The following is a 19,218-nucleotide window of genomic DNA, read 5'->3' on the forward strand; positions in this document are numbered from 1 at the left end:
TCGAGTTATCGTCGGACCAAATTTTGTCTACAGACATACATACAGACAGACATTTTTTAAGACCCATTTTTTCGGCATCAGAAAGTCTCAAAACGTCGAGATTTACTAAAATTAGAGAATGCTCAAAATCGCCCAAATGTAATACCTTCTCATTATGATGAGAATGTAAAAATAAATTTTTATTAAAAATTTAAAAAAAAACAAAAAATTCGGTATTTTATGAGTAAGTTACTTTAATTTATGTTAATTTAAGGTGGTTTAAAGAGAAATAATACATAGTTGCTCATATTTTCTCAAAATAAAGTAATTTCGCCCTGCATTTTACACATTTTTCATCCGTTTTTTTCATTTTTTGTCTTTTTTTAAAAAAGTGGTATAACTTTTTTGTTTTAATTGCTATTAAAAATTGTCAAAGGAAAAAAGTGTTTATTTTTAGTCGTAATTTTCGAAAAGAAATTGAAAAAATTTTTTTTTTGAAAAATGCGAATTTTAGAACTTTTTAAAAACTAAAAATTTGAATTATTTTGTTGTTTTTCAACGAAATCATCTGGCCAACGAACTCAGGCGAGATTTTGGTACACTTAAGGTGTATACCAAATTTGAAGTCGATTCATTAAAATTTGTTCGAGTTATCGTCGGACCAAATTTTGTCTACAGACATACAGACAGACATTTTTTTAAGACCCATTTTTTCGGCATCAGAATGTCTCAAAACGTCGAGATTTACTAAAATTAGAGAATGCTCAAAATCGCCCAAATGTAATACCTTCTCATTATGATGAGAATGTAAAAATAAATTTTTATTAAAAATTAAAAAAAAAAAAAATTCATAATTTAATGAGTAAGTTACTTTAATTTATGTTAATTTAAGGTGGTTTAAAGAGAAATAATACATAGTTGCTCATATTTTCTCAAAATAAAGTAATTTTGCCCTGCATTTTACCCATTTTTCATCCGTTTTTGTCATTTTTTGTCTTTTTTTAAAAAAGTGGTATAACTTTTTTGTTTGAATCGCTATTAAAAATTGTCAAAGGAAAAAAGTGTTTATTTTTAGTCGTAATTTTCGAAAAAAAATTGAAAAAATTTTTTTTTGAAAAATGCGAATTTTAGAACTTTTTAAAAACTAAAAATTTGAATTATTTTGTTGTTCTTCAACGAAATCATCTGGCCAACGAACTCAGGCGAGATTTTGGTACACTTAAGGTGTATACCAAATTTGAAGTCGATTCATTAAAATTTGTTCGAGTTATCGTCGGACCAAATTTTGTGTACAGACATACAGACAGACAGACATTTTTTTAGGACCCATTTTTTCGGCATCAGAAAGTCTCAAAACGTCGAGATTTACTAAAATTAGAGAATGCTTAAAATCGCCCAAATGTAATACCTTCTCATTATGATGAGAAGGTAAAAATAAATTTTTATTAAAAATTTAAAAAAAAAAAAAATTCGGTATTTTATGAGTAAGTGACTTTAATTTATGTTAATTTAAGGTGGTTTAAAGAGAAATAATACATAGTTGCTCATATTTTCTCAAAATAAAGTAATTTCGCCCTGCATTTTACCCATTTTTCATCCGTTTTTGTCATTTTTTGTCTTTTTTTAAAAAAGTGGTATAACTTTTTTGTTTTAATTGCTATTAAAAATTGTCAAAGGAAAAAAATGTTTATTTTTAGTCGTAATTTTCAAAAAAAAATTGAAAAAATTTTTTTTTTTGAAAAATGCGAATTTTAGAACTTTTTAAAAACTAAAAATTTGAATTATTTTGTTGTTTTTCAACGAAATCATCTGGCCAACGAACTCAGGCGAGATTTTGGTACACTTAAGGTGTATACCAAATTTGAAGTCGATTCATTAAAATTTGTTCGAGTTATCGTCGGACCAAATTTTGTCTACAGACATACAGACATACAGACAGACATTTTTTTAAGACCCATTTTTTCGGCATCAGAATGTCTCAAAACGTCGCGATTTACTAAAATTAGAGAATGCTCAAAATCGCCCACATGTAATACCTTCTCATTATGATGAGAAGGTAAAAATAAATTTTAATTAAAAATTTAAAAAAAAACAAAAAATTTGGTATTTTATGAGTAAGTTACTTTAATTTATGTTAATTTAAGGTGGTTTAAAGAGAAATAATACATAGTTGCTCATATTTTCTCAAAATAAAGTAATTTCGCCCTGCATTTTACCCATTTTTCATCCGTTTTTGTCATTTTTTGTCTTTTTTTAAAAAAGTGGTATAACTTTTTCGTTTTAATTGCTATTAAAAATTGTCAAAGGAAAAAAGTGTTTATTTTTAGTCGTAATTTTCGAAAAAAAAGTGAAAAAATTTTTTTTTTGATAAATGCGAATTTTAGAACTTTTTAAAAACTAAAAATTTGAATTATTTTGTTGTTTTTTAACGAAATCATCTGGCCAACGAACTCAGGCGAGATTTTGGTACACTTAAGGTTTATACCAAATTTGAAGTCGATTCATTAAAATTTGTTCGAGTTATCGTCGGACCAAATTTTGTCTACAGACATACATACAGACAGACATTTTTTAAGACCCATTTTTTCGGCATCAGAAAGTCTCAAAACGTCGAGATTTACTAAAATTAGAGAATGCTCAAAATCGCCCAAATGTAATACCTTCTCATTATGATGAGAATGTAAAAATAAATTTTTATTAAAAATTTAAAAAAAAACAAAAAATTCGGTATTTTATGAGTAAGTTACTTTAATTTATGTTAATTTAAGGTGGTTTAAAGAGAAATAATACATAGTTGCTCATATTTTCTCAAAATAAAGTAATTTCGCCCTGCATTTTACACATTTTTCATCCGTTTTTTTCATTTTTTGTCTTTTTTTAAAAAAGTGGTATAACTTTTTTGTTTTAATTGCTATTAAAAATTGTCAAAGGAAAAAAGTGTTTATTTTTAGTCGTAATTTTCGAAAAGAAATTGAAAAAATTTTTTTTTTGAAAAATGCGAATTTTAGAACTTTTTAAAAACTAAAAATTTGAATTATTTTGTTGTTTTTCAACGAAATCATCTGGCCAACGAACTCAGGCGAGATTTTGGTACACTTAAGGTGTATACCAAATTTGAAGTCGATTCATTAAAATTTGTTCGAGTTATCGTCGGACCAAATTTTGTCTACAGACATACAGACAGACATTTTTTTAAGACCCATTTTTTCGGCATCAGAATGTCTCAAAACGTCGAGATTTACTAAAATTAGAGAATGCTCAAAATCGCCCAAATGTAATACCTTCTCATTATGATGAGAATGTAAAAATAAATTTTTATTAAAAATTAAAAAAAAAAAAAATTCATAATTTAATGAGTAAGTTACTTTAATTTATGTTAATTTAAGGTGGTTTAAAGAGAAATAATACATAGTTGCTCATATTTTCTCAAAATAAAGTAATTTTGCCCTGCATTTTACCCATTTTTCATCCGTTTTTGTCATTTTTTGTCTTTTTTTAAAAAAGTGGTATAACTTTTTTGTTTGAATCGCTATTAAAAATTGTCAAAGGAAAAAAGTGTTTATTTTTAGTCGTAATTTTCGAAAAAAAATTGAAAAAATTTTTTTTTGAAAAATGCGAATTTTAGAACTTTTTAAAAACTAAAAATTTGAATTATTTTGTTGTTCTTCAACGAAATCATCTGGCCAACGAACTCAGGCGAGATTTTGGTACACTTAAGGTGTATACCAAATTTGAAGTCGATTCATTAAAATTTGTTCGAGTTATCGTCGGACCAAATTTTGTGTACAGACATACAGACAGACAGACATTTTTTTAGGACCCATTTTTTCGGCATCAGAAAGTCTCAAAACGTCGAGATTTACTAAAATTAGAGAATGCTTAAAATCGCCCAAATGTAATACCTTCTCATTATGATGAGAAGGTAAAAATAAATTTTTATTAAAAATTTAAAAAAAAACAAAAAATTCGGTATTTTATGAGTAAGTTACTTTAATTTATGTTAATTTAAGGTGGTTTAAAGAGAAATAATACATAGTTGCTCATATTTTCTCAAAATAAAGTAATTTCGCCCTGCATTTTACCCATTTTTCATCCGTTTTTGTCATTTTTTGTCTTTTTTTAAAAAAGTGGTATAACTTTTTTCTTTTAATCGCTATTAAAAATTGTCAAAATAAAAAAGTGTTTATTTTTAGTCGTAATTTTCGAAAAAAAATTGAAAAATTTTTTTTTTTCAAAAATGCGAATTTTAGAACTTTTTAAAAACTAAAAATTTGAACGAACTCAGGCGAGATTTTGGTACACTTAAGGTGTATACCAAATTTGAAGTCGATTCATTAAAATTTGTTCGAGTTATCGTCGGACCAAATTTTGTCTACAGACATACAGACATACAGACAGACAGACATTTTTTTAGGACCTATTTTTTCGGCATCAGAAAGTCTCAAAACGTCGAGATTTACTAAAATTAGAGAATGCTCAAAATCGCCCAAATGTAATACCTTCTCATTATGATGAGAAGGTAAAAATAAATTTTTATTAAAAATTTAAAAAAAAAAAAAATTCGGTATTTTATGAGTAAGTGACTTTAATTTATGTTAATTTAAGGTGGTTTAAAGAGAAATAATACATAGTTGCTCATATTTTCTCAAAATAAAGTAATTTCGCCCTGCATTTTACCCATTTTTCATCCGTTTTTGTCATTTTTTGTCTTTTTTTAAAAAAGTGGTATAACTTTTTTGTTTTAATTGCTATTAAAAATTGTCAAAGGAAAAAAGTGTTTATTTTTAGTCGTAATTTTCGAAAAGAAATTGAAAAAAATTTTTTTTTGAAAAATGCGAATTTTAGAACTTTTTAAAAACTAAAAATTTGAATTATTTTGTTGTTTTTCAACGAAATCATCTGGCCAACGAACTCAGGCGAGATTTTGGTACACTTAAGGTGTATACCAAATTTGAAGTCGATTCATTAAAATTTGTTCGAGTTATCGTCGGACCAAATTTTGTCTACAGACATACAGACATACAGACAGACAGACATTTTTTTAGGACCCATTTTTTCGGCATCAGAAAGTCTCAAAACGTCGAGATTTATTAAAATTAGAGAATGCTCAAAATCGCCCAAATGTAATACTTTCTCATTATGATGAGAAGGTAATAATTTCCTCGATATCATGTTTGGAAAATTATGGATTTATAAAAAAATATTTGTATTTATATATTTAAATATGTAAAATTTTGATTAAAAATAAAGTTATTATAATAAACAATTACAGCTCTAATTTCGCGCGCTTGCGCGCGTTTAATTTTGCTAGTTTTAGATATTTTTAAAAGAAATTTAAATACAAATTTTATTAAAACGAGTTATCAGAATTTTTTTGGCAGAAATCCTAGTAAATGTTCTCAACAATAATTTTATTGAGCCAATAAATATAACCAACCGAAAGAATTTTCAGATTAAATCATTACAAAAATGCATTTTTTTTTGTCTATAGTACAAATTTTGCAATAAACAAAATTTTCTTTTTAAGTAAATCGTTCATTTATTTGAGTTTTTGTTTTACCACACATTGTAGACAACATTTCTATTTGAAAATATTTCTTGTCAAAAGAGTTAAACACTATTTGTAATTTAATGTAATAATAATTTATTACTAATAAATATAACTGTATTTATGATTGTCTATTAATTTGCAATTTTCAATAGTTTTTTAAATTCATTTGCTTTCTTTTTATTTTTCCGTATTTATGCTCCTTCTAAATTTCCAGAATATTTAACGATTATATTTAACAAATCTTGAATTTTTAATTTCCTTAAATATCCCCTCACAATATGCCAAGAATCATTAATTTTAATATTTAACAGAAATTCAAATCATCAACTCAACCTCGTTTGGACCTCGCGATACAAGTTCCCGAACCTCGTCAAGCGAGTCCGTCCCAGCTATGTGCCCCCCCCCCCTAACTTCTACATTTTTCTTTATGAAGTACTGCAATTTAGTACAAATACATATTTTTACGTGTTGATTACAGGAAAAATATAGCGAGACCGATTGGAGTCGGCAGGCAAAAAATTGTAACACAAATTTCACATTGAGTGAAAGTATCAAAAATAAAAGTTATACATAGTAGATATTTAAATGTGTTTCTTTATTTATATATCTTTATTTATTTGTATAAAAAAGAGTTTATTATTGTTGGTGTACGGAACCCTTGAATTAGTGCGAGTGTAACTTGCACTTGTCAGATTTTTTCTTATTTCGCTCACGACGAACGAAATAGATGAATGAAAATGAATTTTGAAAACCTAACATCGGATTTGTAATCAGCGACCTCGAATAACGATTTTCAAGCCAATTGCCCTACAATTGGACAACATTTTTTGAATATTTTTTTGACACTCTTTTTGAAAAGAACCTCTAAAATCTAAGGATTAATTTGACCAAAACACCCCCGTTTCACCTAAAATCAATAAAAACTTACTTTTTCTACCTTAAGAAAAAGTTTTCAACCATTTAAATTAAAATCCCAAGGGGGCGAAATATAGGCCTTAGGGCCCCTCCTTCTTTTGAACATTTTTTCTCAACTGAAATTAGTTCGAAGGGCAATAACTTATTTTAATAATAAAAAAATGTTGGTTTGCTGCTTTTCGTTAATTACCAGGACCTGGGCAATCCACGGCGCAAAATTAAGGAACTAAGTTTGAACAGCAGTAGCACTGCTTTTCTCTTTTTTTTGTTTAATAAAAAATTTATTTTAATACCTTTAAACCATATTTATATAATATAATTTAACTCATTTTTATAAAGACTATTAGTTCTACTTTCTGATAGTATAATTAATACAATTTTAAAATTTAATTGAGGAATTTTCTAATTATACAGAGTAGATAAAAAGTAATTAATGATACTAGGTTTTTTAATTGCAATAGACAAACGGAGTGCGTAGCGCGACGTTACGACAATGCGCGCAGGGGGCTGCAGGATTTTTTTATATTATATTGAATAGATTTTTTTAATAATCGAATGAACATTGGACGAATTTTTTCTATAAGTAAAGGTAAAAGGAGAAAAATCAATTGACGTTACTAAATTAATAAATTATAACTTTATTGAGAAACATCAAACATATCTGACATATATTCAGCGTTCCACCTCATATTCGTTGTAATTGAAAGATATTCTAAAAATTTTTGCATATTACAATTTATTTCTTCTTTAATTGTTCCTTTATCCAATAGAAAATTTGTACCAATTTCATCAATTCTCTGATAATTTAAAACACAATCTTGTGAAGAATCAAATGTTACATTTCCTAAAAGAAGATAAAATATTACTAAATATTCATAAATTAATTCTGAAAATTTACATCTCGTAAAATGAAAATGAGACACAAATATAATAATTATCCAAGTTCGAGGATGAATAAATTTTCCGCTGAATAATTATGATTAAATTTCACGTCTGATAAGTTCGTTCGATCATCTATAGCAGAAAAATATATATCACCTGCGCATTTAATTTCATTGTACGATCCAATAGTAGATGAAGAAATTTGTTGAGAATCCTTGTTGCTGTCAAAATCATTATTAAATATACAGCTACTTATTTCCGAATTAAAAATATTTGTTAATTTCAATATCTCAGTATCTAATTTTTTTCTATATACATCCACATTTTGATCTTCATTAGGGAAATTCTTCAAATTTTTAGCAGATTCAAAGTTACACTGACTAGACAACATATCACTACAGGACTTTTCAATTCCCTTCGCCTCTTGCCCATCTATCTTTAATTTAATATCATTTTGTGGAATAAAATTATTTTCAATTTTATCTTCTTTACATTTACTTTGATTTTCTAAAGTAGACTTCGCTTCTTCATCAGAATTATTCGCTTTATTTTCTAATTCATGTGCCGAAACTTTTTCAAAATCCACGTTATTCATGTTCCAAATATCTGATTGATAAGGAGTCGGTAATTTAAAGACTGAAAAATGTTTGCCTCCAACATGAAAAATTAAATCTTGAAAATTTTTAAGTTCACGATCAGAAATAATACTTATTGAAATTCCATAAGACCCGTAACGACCAGCCCTTCCAATTCGATGTAAATATGTTGCACTATCAATTGGAATATCCAAATTAACAACTAAATTAACATTTTTAACATCAATACCTCTTGCTGTTAAATCTGTCGTTAACATTATTTTGCATTCATAATTTTGTAATTTTGAAAGTGAATCTAAACGCTTATTCATGTCTTGACTTCCTACGATAAACATTGAAGGAAATCCCATTGATGTAATCTTATTGCAAACAGATTGAGCCCTTAAAGTATAAAAATTAAATATTTATAGAAATTTATATTAAAATTACTATAAAACAGAGTAAAAATGCTCATATTAGTAAATTATCTTATTAGCTTTAAAAACTACTTTAAAAATATTACTTGTTATACTGACCTTGTTTGATAATTAGAAAATACCAAACATTGTTTAAACGGGATCGTACTAAATATTTTTGCCAATTCTTCAGTCTTAATATATACCTGTAACAATTAAATAATACAAAATTTTTACTGTATATTTTATAGCGCAATTACTATTTAATAATATAAAATAACACATTATGGCAGTCAGGGAAAAATGAAAAAACACCTGGAAAATAATTTTCTGTTAAAATTATGTTAATTTTTGGAGAATTTTACCTAATTTTACCATGAAAAAAAAAATTTACCTAATTGATGAACAGTTAAAAGTTATATAAGAACTATAAGTTTTTATATTTTCGAGATTTAATTACTGACTTTTATTTTTTAAATCATGTTATAAAAACAGACCGCAATAGTGTATCTTAAATACACACGTTTATACATCGATCTCATAACGCGAATTAATAATTTTTAAAATAATATTATGATAAAAAATAGTGTAGAGTGGGGTGAAAATTTTTTCCTTTTTATATGTAAAATCGGTATTAAAATTTTTTTTTCGAAATTCCAATTGGTTCTGAAAATTTAGTTCTTCAGCTACAAAACCCTGATCGGACAATCTTCGTATCCCATGAAAAGACAAAGTTATATAAATTTTAACAGAACACTGCAAGTGGCTTTTTTACACCACCTGGTGGGGTGAAAAAGCTACTTTAAGATTCGGGGAAAATATATTATCAGGTTTTTTTTTATATTTTTTCTTTATTTATATAACAAATAATGTTATTTTAATAAATTTTAAAGAATATTAATGGGTCATTCCATTTTATTTCACCTATAGTCGTTGCAGCCTATTTTTAGAAAAATTTGATATTTCGTATTAATGACTTTGAATATCCGTACAATTTATTTTTGACAATTATTTTATGAAATTTTTTTTTATTTACGTTGAAATTTAGTTTTTAAGTTGAGTTGCACGGAAAATAGGTTAGTTTGACAACTTTGGAAATTTTATAAAAAAGAACAGAAATAATTTAGTTATTAAATTTTTTTTCATTGATATTTGTTGAAAATAGTCTAATTTACCAATGTTAATTGATAATTGTGTAAAAAAGGTCAAAATACTACGTGAAAATTAATATTCAAACTTACCTGTAAAATGTCAAAATTTGTCACATTTTATTTATATTTCCCAAGAAAGTTTATAAATATTATAAAATTCATTACTACCTAACAATAAGTACTTTCCAAGTACTTTCACATGATATGTTGGCTTTTTATTTTTATAATATAGAAATTTGTGAAATTTTACCTTGAATGTTGAACTTTACAGGACTTTATCTGATTTTGAACACTTATATATTCGCAGGCGATTAATGAAAAAATCCCATTTTGGTTTTAAAATTTAAGTTAAATCTTCTTTATTCATCTTATCAAAATTTGGTGATGGAGAACGAGCTATTTTTTATTTTTATTCACGTTAAAAAATTCACCGCAAAATACGAATTTGAAGGTTAAAAAACAAGTATTTTTATAAATAAAATTCATACTTATTGAATTGAGAAAACCAACTTCAGTTTTATAAAATTACTTGTTTTTTAAACTTCAAATTTCTGTTCTTTTTTATAAAATTTCCAAAGTTGTCAAACTAACCTATTTTCCGTGCAACTCAACTTAAAAACTAAATTTCAACGTAAATAAAAAAAAATTTCATAAAATAATTGTCAAAAATGAATTGTACAGATATTCAAAGTCATTAATACGAAATATCAAATTTTTCTAAAAATAGGCTGCAACGACTATAGGTGAAATAAAATGGAATGACCCTAATATTAAATCGAATGTAACAATAATATAAAATATAACAGAAAATTTACCTGTTTTCGAGGTTAAAAAAAAAGACGAGGTTACGAATATCAGAAAACAAATGAATATTACATACTATTGAAAGGGGCTTTTCTTATTTGGCTTTTTTACACATAATAAATCTCAAAATTAAATCAATTTAAAAAAATCTACATCACACACGTGTTAAGAATAGTTTTCTCTTTATGTACCAACATTTACTTTTATTTTTCATACACTTGAACGAGTCGTAATATGTTCGGAAAGTTAACCAAAATTTTGTATCTAAAAGATCTCAAAACTAAATATTACAATAAAAACTATAATATTATAGATACAATGGCCAAACTAGAATCAAAAGTTGCGTATTACCTAATTTAATTTATATTCTAAATGCCTGATAAAACTATTCAGTAGTTTTAATATAAAACCCAAATGGCTTTTTTCCCCTTGGCTTTTTCACCTCGTTCTATACTCTATAATATACGTGTTGTCAAAAAATGATAAAATTTTTAAATATTGTATTTTCACCAACGGAGAAATGTTTAAAACTGAGTTATTTTTCTATAAATGATTAATATAACAATAAAATATGCTATGTTTTGATAAATTTTGTTTTTTAATTAATTACTTTTTATATAAATCACACTTATAATGTGAATGGAAAAATATTATTTGAGACCTGGAAAACCTCGAAAAGTAAGGGAATTTCATTCGAGAAAAATTGTAGCAACCCTCATTTTGTAAACCCCACTACCCCTAAGGACCCTTACGTAATTAATGAATGGCCCCTTATTTGTTGAGTGAATTCAAAAAAATATCATTTTTGTCATTATAATGACATGATATTTTTGAAATATCTTACGTACTTCTGTAACAAATAACATCCTGTTTCATAATTCGTTTTAATTTTTTGTCTACGTACTCATGAAAAGTAGAAAAACTTCCGCCCGCAGAAGTTGTTTCAAAAAACGTGGTTTTAGTTGAAGTAATGTAAAGGCGCCATTTTGAAAAAAAATTATGTTTTAGTTTAGTTTGATACATGTGTTTTACGTTAAAAAACCAATATCGTTGCACTGTACCATTTTCTAAAACTAAATTATTGAAATAAACTCTATTTTTTACGTGCTCTGGGTGATGTTATCCGTTAAATGGAAATTGTATTTTTTTAAAATTTCGATGTATTAGAAAATCTACTATACAAAAGTTCAGTTAAATAAAAATTCTATTAAATCTGAATTTAGTGAAAATGTGAAATTCGAATGTGAATTCGATGTGAAAATTTGGCTCATTGTAAAATCTACACGGAGAGAAATAGATGGTACGTACGGTGTATAATCTAGATAGTACCAGGTACCATATTTGATCTTACATATACGGACTATACTATATCTAGATTCTATCAGTTACTATCCAGATTGTACGGAGTAACATCTTGATTGAATCATAACCATACTTTTTGTAACATCTTTGATGGTACCGGTAACCTCTACTTTCAACCATCTTAAGATGGTATATTAAAAATAGATGATCTTACCATCTATTTCTCTCCGTGTACGCTATAAAATTCTTCTAAACAGATAATTTTTAATTTGACGCCAACAAAATTCTGACAGGTCTAATGTGGGGAATATTCATGTGTCCTGTTTACATTTATCATCTGTAGGAAATATTATATTTTGAGTGGCTCTTTTTTCAAATGTACATTATTTTCATTTAAAATTAAAAATATGTACTAGCTACAAACCTGCTTCATTGCATTTGGATGGTATGGGACAATCACAACAAACTGTTTTAATCCAACAAGCATTGGTCCATCAATATCTGTTGATACTAAAATTGGTCCGCTCATATATTGACTTAAAAATATTTCTAAATCATTTGGATATGTAGCACTCGATGATATAATTTGTTTATCGCTTGGTAGCTTACAAAAGATGTAACTAAAAATTAAATAAATAATGTTTATTATAAAAATTAAATATAAGATTGATTCCCTGAATAGTGATTTATAAAATCAAATTGGATAATTAAACTGCAATAATTGAAAAAAATTGTTATTTATTATACTTACTTGATGTCCTTTTGAAAACTTGTCTCCATTAATTTATCTGCTTCATCCATTACAAAAAGGCGAATATTATTAAGTTTCAAAAATCCTTTATCAATTAAATGTTTTATTCTTCCAGGAGCACCAACAGCTATATGACATTTATTAATTTTCTTTCTGTCCTCATCTAATGAAACTCCCCCTATGAAATAGTTGACACTTAAACCTAAAATAAGTGAAAATTGAATATAAATTATATTTTATAAAATTTAAGATTGAAAAAATGTACCTTTTATCTCTCTTCCGATCGATGATATAACGCTTGCAATTTGAACAGCAATTTCTCGCGTAGGTACTAAAATTAATACTTGAACACATGATAATTCAATATTGATAGTCTCCAAAGCTATAAGACCAAAAACTGCTGTTTTGCCAGTTCCAGATTTCGCTCTTATCACCAAATCTGTATTAAAAAAAACTTGTTTTTTTAACTTATACTTTTTTATGATTTTTCTTTTTACAAAATTTAAAATATACTATAGTAACGAATCAAATTTTTGTTTATTATCAAATGTAATTCTTCTTCTTACAATGATTGTCTAAGCTCACGGATCAATTTATTTAAAATAAAATTCAATTCGAAAGTTACTTAGGTCTGTTAATATTACTAACCGAATCCACAACGACCAAGAGGAATTGCTTTCAATTGTATTGGTGAAGGCTTGATAAAACCACAGTAAGAAAGACCATCTAACGTCTTTTGCGAGAGATTCAACTGCGAAAAAGTTGTTTCTTCATTCACTTTTATGTCACTGGTTCTCAAAGAACTGTTAACATCATGGGCTTTTGAAACGAACATGATTATTTAGTTTTATACCTTTAAGTTCTTATTAGGTGAATTATAAAAATTTCAAGCCATGTTGAGAAAGAATTTTTTAAGTTCAGTATTTTATGTTTATCTGTAAATTAAAAAAGTAGAGTATTAAAAATTGAAATCATAGCATAATAATAATAATAATAATAATAATATACATATGATTCAATAGTCCCTACTAATTTTCAAAATAAGCATATGCTCCATTTAAGAATTATTGGGGGGTCAGAGTTGACCATGTTCAATAACAAAAATATCAATCCAGCAAACACAAATATGTAATGGTTATATATTTGTTATATAACAGGATGTAACATGTTCTACTACAAGCTTGTACTATGTTACGAAAAATGTCAGCTCTGAACTCTGTAACAAATACGTAACACTGTTACAACTGATTTATAACAGATATGTAACAATTACATAAGGTGTTACAATTTTTTGAAGCTATAGTAACAACATCATATATATCACATATGTAGATCTGTTACAAAAAATATAAATTTAGCATAAAATATTATGATAAATTACATTTTTCTTCATAATATTTTATTTTTATTTGACGTCAATAATAATATTAATAAAAAAAATGAGTATTCATAACTCATTCTTGGAAATCTTCCGACGGGTTTATTAATAACAGTAATTAATTAATTATTATCTCGAAAACAAAATAAAACGACATTTTGTTGAATTTGTTTATTAAAAGCATACATTTTAAAGGGTAAAGAAGAGAAATAAAAATAGTCTTGCATTAAAAAAAATTCGAAAATATTTTAGATTTTGAAATAAAAAAAAAAAATTTGCACCATTCGAAAGAGCAGGAAAAAACTATTTGAAATCATATATAGGTCAAAATTTTTTTAATCATTTTATACAATAGTTATAATTTTTTAAAAAATACTATAAAAATACTAAAAATACTCTACTGTTCATATTTGACCAAATTTTTAATCCTCTTCCATCTCTACAGTTTTTGATAAAAATTAATAATAATAATTTATGGGCCTCACCCGTAGTAGTAAATGTTATGAAAATTGCAGCCTGATCTGAGAAAATTTTTTTTGAATTGGATCACTTCAGAAATTTTGCTTCTTATACACTACCGGCAGAAATTGTCGGTACGCCTGACAAGCGAGGAGTGAAAATTTGATGCTGAACTAAAGAAAAGATATTTTAAGTTAGAAAAAAATTAGAGACTTTTAGAACTGATAAAATTCTGCGTCTGAATATCTATATGAAGAAATTTTTTTTCTTTTTTTTAGCATTTATAACACCTAATCTAGAATAACACAAGCCTGCAAAAAAAATAAAATTTCCGTTGTCAGAGATCAGGAAGTCATTTCCCGTAGTTTTTGGTGCGCTGAATCCGAATCTGTCAACGAAAACCTCCCATCACATCAGGATGTGAGTGGAAAAGTCCCCACTTTTCTCAAAAGTAAAAAAAAAGTAAAAGTCACAAAAATCACGTTTTCGGCAGTTTTTGAAAATTTCTACCGGGTAAATCCGACGTGCTAGAGACTTGTCATTCACGGAGAAAAAAAAGGAGAAACTCTTAAACGAGATTCAGCTGTTTGACCGCTTGGAAAGTGAGCCGTTCGCTTCTCAAAGGGTGAACGAGTACGCTTTTTGAGGAAAGCGGGTCAGCTTTCCTAAAGGTGAAACGACAAAAGGTGAACGGTTAATCCTCAAAAGATTAACAGTTCTCCTTTCGCGGCGAAACTGCTGCTCCCTGACGAGTGAGAACAGCTCACAACTGCCAAATCAAGCGGTTCTCCTTTTTTTTCTTCGTGTAGGAGTCAAATTAAATCTTGAACCCTGTATTTTATGACGATATAGCGATATTGACAACAACAAAATAATTTTGCTGTCAAAATTGGTTTTTTTTAAGTTTTCAAGCATAAAAATTGACTCAACTGTTCGTAAATACAACTATTTTAAAAAATACTAGGATTCGCTTGGAATTTGTCACTTGGGAGTTTTCGGGGTCGCGGATTACAGATAATCCATTTTGAATTTTGAAAATCAGACAATATATCTGTAATCCGCGACCCCAAAAACTCCCAAGTGACAAATTCCAAGCGAATTCTAGTATTTTTTAAAATAGTTGTATTTACGAACAGTTGAGTCAATTTTTATGCTTGAAAACTTAAAAAAACCAATTTTGACAGCGAATTTATTTTGTTGTTGTCAATATCGCTATATCGTCATAAAGTACAGAGTTCAAACTTTAATTTGACTCCTATGACAAGTCTCTAGCACGTCGGATTTACACGGTGAAAATTTGCAAAAACTGACAAAAACATGATTTTTGAGACATTTTTCACTTTTCTCAAAATCCTGACGTGATGGGAGGTTTTCGTTGACAGATTCGGATTCAGCGCACCAAAAACTACGGGAAATGACTTACAGGCTTGTGTAATGTATAGAAATATTTGACAATTTTACAATATAATCTTTAGGGGGGTAGGGGTATGGTATTTAATTTTTTTTTTTGCATTTTAAAAATTTTTTTTAATTGAATGTATAATATTTTAAGAATATTCTGTGAAAATTTTAAGCCGATCGGAACAAAATTGACGAAGTTATGAGCATTTGAGCATTCAAGTGCAGGTTGCTCCGCGGGCTGTGTTTTCGTATATTTTGAATTTAGTTTGTGTTTAACCTATTGCGGACATTTCTGAATGTTTTCTGATGTCGTTGATGCGTATGTATAAGTTTTGGGGTCGCTGATAACGAATCTGGAGTCAGATTTCAAAAATTGTCAAAATTTAAAATTGTGTTTTTCTCGAAATGACATTTTTGAAGTCCGTGTTCACGATATCTCAAAATCTACTGAACCAATCGTTTTGAAATTCGGCTCAGTACTTCTTGACTTACTTCTCTAGGTACACTGAAAGACTTTTCGTTTGAAAAATTAATATGATTTGTTTGAAAATGAGGATAATTCTGTTTTTATACGACTTAGTCGTATGAATGTATCAGTGTTTAAACCAAATCATTCCGAAAATTAGTATGGTCATATTAACTTTCAGTATTATTTAGTTAAAAATTGTTACATTTCATACGACTAAATCGCATAAAAACAGAATTATCCTCACTTTCAAACAAATCATATTAATTTTTCAAACGAAAAGTCTTTCAGTGTAACTAGGAGAGTTTTTTTTTTTAATAATTATTAATTACACAGTAAAAAATAGATCTATTTTTTCAGCGAAAATCGGGTTTTTGAGTTTCAAGTGATGCGTAAAATCGAAAAATAAAAAAAAACTCTCTTGTAGTTACCTCGAAAAACATCTCATTTAACAAATTTTTTTTTTTGATTTAGATGTTTCTGTTGCGAGTTACATTGAACACCGCAAATCCATTTTTTACGAGGCGCCTGAAGAAATTTACTGCCACTCGTTCAATTTGCAATATTTTTTAATAAGAATTTAGGAAAATATACTTCAAATATTGTATTAATATGTGGAAATTAAGTTAATAAGGTAACACACTTTATATCACCGAAAAAAATTATTAAAAAAGTGCCATTTTTACACCGAATTAACCATATCCCCCCTTAAGGTCTTAGCTTTAATTTGCATTTTTGAAACTAAAAAAATGTTTTGTGGTTCCTGAAATATGTTAAAAAAGGTCCGAGCATGTTTTTCTACAACTCAACTGTCGATCATCACTTTTCGCTTCCTCGCTGCTAGGTTGTAGAACAACATGCTCGGATCTTTTTTAACATATTTCAGGAACCACAAAACATTTTTTAAGTTTCAAAAATGCAAACTTAAGTTAAGACCTTAAAGATTATATTGTAAAATTGTCAAATATTTCCATACATTATTCTAGATTAGGCCAGGAGTCAAAAACATTAGTACGAAAGTACGAAATTGCATAATTTTTTCTTGAAATCTTTGCGGTGTTATAAACGCTAAAAAAAAGAAAAAAAATTTCTTGATATATATTCAGACGCAGAATTTTATCAGCATTACAACCATCTAAGTCTCTAATTATTTTTCTAACTTAAAATATCTTGTCTTAAGTTCAGCACCAAATTTCCACTCCTCGCAATTCAGGAGTACCGACAATTTCTGCCTGTAGTGTATATAAATTCAACAATAAATTTTGAGGTTATGTTATGTTTAACACTGTATTAATTAAATTCCTTTTTTTCAAGTTATAATATACTAACAACAAAATTTGGATAAAAAAATCTAGTAATTGTGCAAAATTACATAAAAATTAAATAAAGGTTGAAATATTACCCCATAGTGGGGTCGGAATTACCCGGCACGTTATCGAAACAGAATATGTAAGATGTAATAGATTTGCGAACCGACTGACATGACAGTAATTTAGAAACAATTCATCCTAAAACTGTTAGTTTATAAAACGCGTTTTAAAAATGTGTTAAGGATAATTCTTAATTAAATTACTTTTTATATATAAATGTTATTGGTATATGTCAAACTTACCCCGCTCGAGCTCACCTCATAATTTTTCACATGTAGAGTATAAATTGACTTTCTTTATAGTACACATGTATGTTCTTGTAAGTTCTATTAAATTAACATTTTTTATATTAATTTTTCTGTTTTATTTTAAATTGTAAATAAAAGATATATGTAACAAAATAATAATACAAACAATGGAAAATTTAATTTATAATAAAATAGTGTAACATCCCAAATATGAATAGTCCATTGGGTGAAAGTTTTCCTTCTTTTAAGGTGGTTCCACAACAACTTGCATTTGTATTTATTATTAGTTAGTTTCCATGCGTTACAAAACGCATGCGTTGGCTTTATACTGGGATGCTCCCTGTATATCTCGCCATGATCCGGTAGGTAGAAAACGGTTACTCAAACGTATAGGTATTTCCAAAATCGGACTCACGTAGAGTCATTTATATTGAAGCAGAGCGGGAAATTTAAATTAGGTTATATGCTTAAATTGGTTTCCTTTAAAAAGTCGAAGATATGTGAAATAATTGTAGGTGAGGGGTTAGAAAGAAACATGTCACTACAGAAAGGAGCGATGCACTTAAAAGTTTTTGAAAGACGTCGAATTAATTTTGGTCGAAAATTATCATATCTTGAACAGTTCCAAAGAACATGTTCGAGATCTTCATTTATTTCAGGGTTGCAGGGGCAAGCTGGGGAGTTAACGATGTTTTTTCTGAATAGGCTCTCTTTAAGAGAGTGGTGATTACTTCTCATCCGGCATATTGACACAATTTTTTGTCTTTCCGCATAAAATGTTGCGAACCATGGCTTCGTGCGAGGTTTGTAGAAACGTTCTGTATAGAAGTTTCCAAAATATCTACCTCTTGTTGTAAAATAATCGTGACATTTATCATTCAATTGTTCCCTGAAACAGCTTACGAAATCCGAAGGAGGAAGACCGAAATTCAAAAGAGGAGAATTGCTCGATGCCAGCTTAGCAGCTTCATCTGCTATCTCATTTCCCTCCAAACCTTTGTGGCCTGGGATCCAGGCTAAGATTATATCAAAATGTAGAATAGTTAAAGAAGCTAATCTGTTTCTAATGAGAAATATTATGTGTGATTTTATGTTATTTGGGTTAGGACATGAAATACTTTTCAGGACACTTAAAGAATCGGAAAAAATGACAACCTTTTTTAAGTTATTTTCTCTGACGTAATCTAAGGTTATTAAAATTGCAAAGGCCTCGATAGTGAAAATAGATGCATAAGCATTCACTTTCCAACTTTGCGTGAGTTGTTCTGATGGGCAAACCGAAGCACATCCTGCCTTGTTTCCATTCTCTGATTTCGATCCATCAGTATAGAAGCACGTATAGTTTCTAAAATTATTGTCTAAAATGTCTTTGAAAAGAAGAGGGGGATTAACTGAATTTTGGATCGAAAAGCCGATATCTGTTACTATTTGAGGTTCGAAAATATGGTCGCTATATGGGAAATCATAGTACGAATAACGAAAGGATTTATTAATGAGATGGCTGAATTCTTTGGCTCTACGATATGCTATTAGGAGGGTGAAGGTGTTTAGGATTCCAAAAGTGTTTCTT

The 19,218-nt window shown here is 27.9% G+C and overlaps 1 protein-coding gene across 1 annotated transcript; it reads right to left on the reverse strand.

Annotated features, from left to right (window-relative positions):
• Positions 1-7,063: 7,063 nt before the first annotated feature.
• Positions 7,064-17,914, reverse strand: LOC127283874 (probable ATP-dependent RNA helicase DDX20). Its single transcript, XM_051308985.1, has 8 exons — positions 17,643-17,914; positions 12,975-13,261; positions 12,592-12,765; positions 12,327-12,528; positions 12,000-12,195; positions 8,439-8,524; positions 7,484-8,304; positions 7,064-7,289 (listed from the first exon to the last, which is right to left on the reverse strand). Exons 2-8 carry the CDS (start codon positions 13,159-13,161, stop codon positions 7,084-7,086), a joined length of 1,872 nt encoding a protein of 623 aa, XP_051164942.1. The 5' UTR covers positions 13,162-13,261; positions 17,643-17,914; the 3' UTR covers positions 7,064-7,083.
• Positions 17,915-19,218: the final 1,304 nt, after the last annotated feature.

Source organism: Leptopilina boulardi, unplaced genomic scaffold (assembly GCF_019393585.1).
Source record: "Leptopilina boulardi isolate dan_hultmark-lab unplaced genomic scaffold, ZJU_Lbou_2.1 LbouV2_314, whole genome shotgun sequence".
Taxonomy (NCBI): Eukaryota; Metazoa; Arthropoda; class Insecta; order Hymenoptera; family Figitidae; genus Leptopilina; species Leptopilina boulardi.

What these genes read in the sequence shown, in the direction of transcription:
- LOC127283874 (XM_051308985.1), bottom strand. Translation starts at nt 13,161, where the DNA reads ATGTTCGTTTCAAAAGCCCATGATGTTAACAGTTCTTTGAGAACCAGT. An exon ending in TCTTGGTCGTTGTGGATTCG is followed by an intron (nt 12,766 to 12,974) that starts GTTAGTAATATT and finishes TTTTTAATACAG; the next exon opens with ATTTGGTGATAAGAGCGAAA. An exon ending in ATCCAAATGCAATGAAGCAG is followed by an intron (nt 8,525 to 11,999) that starts GTTTGTAGCTAG and finishes TAATTGTTACAG; the next exon opens with GTATATATTAAGACTGAAGA.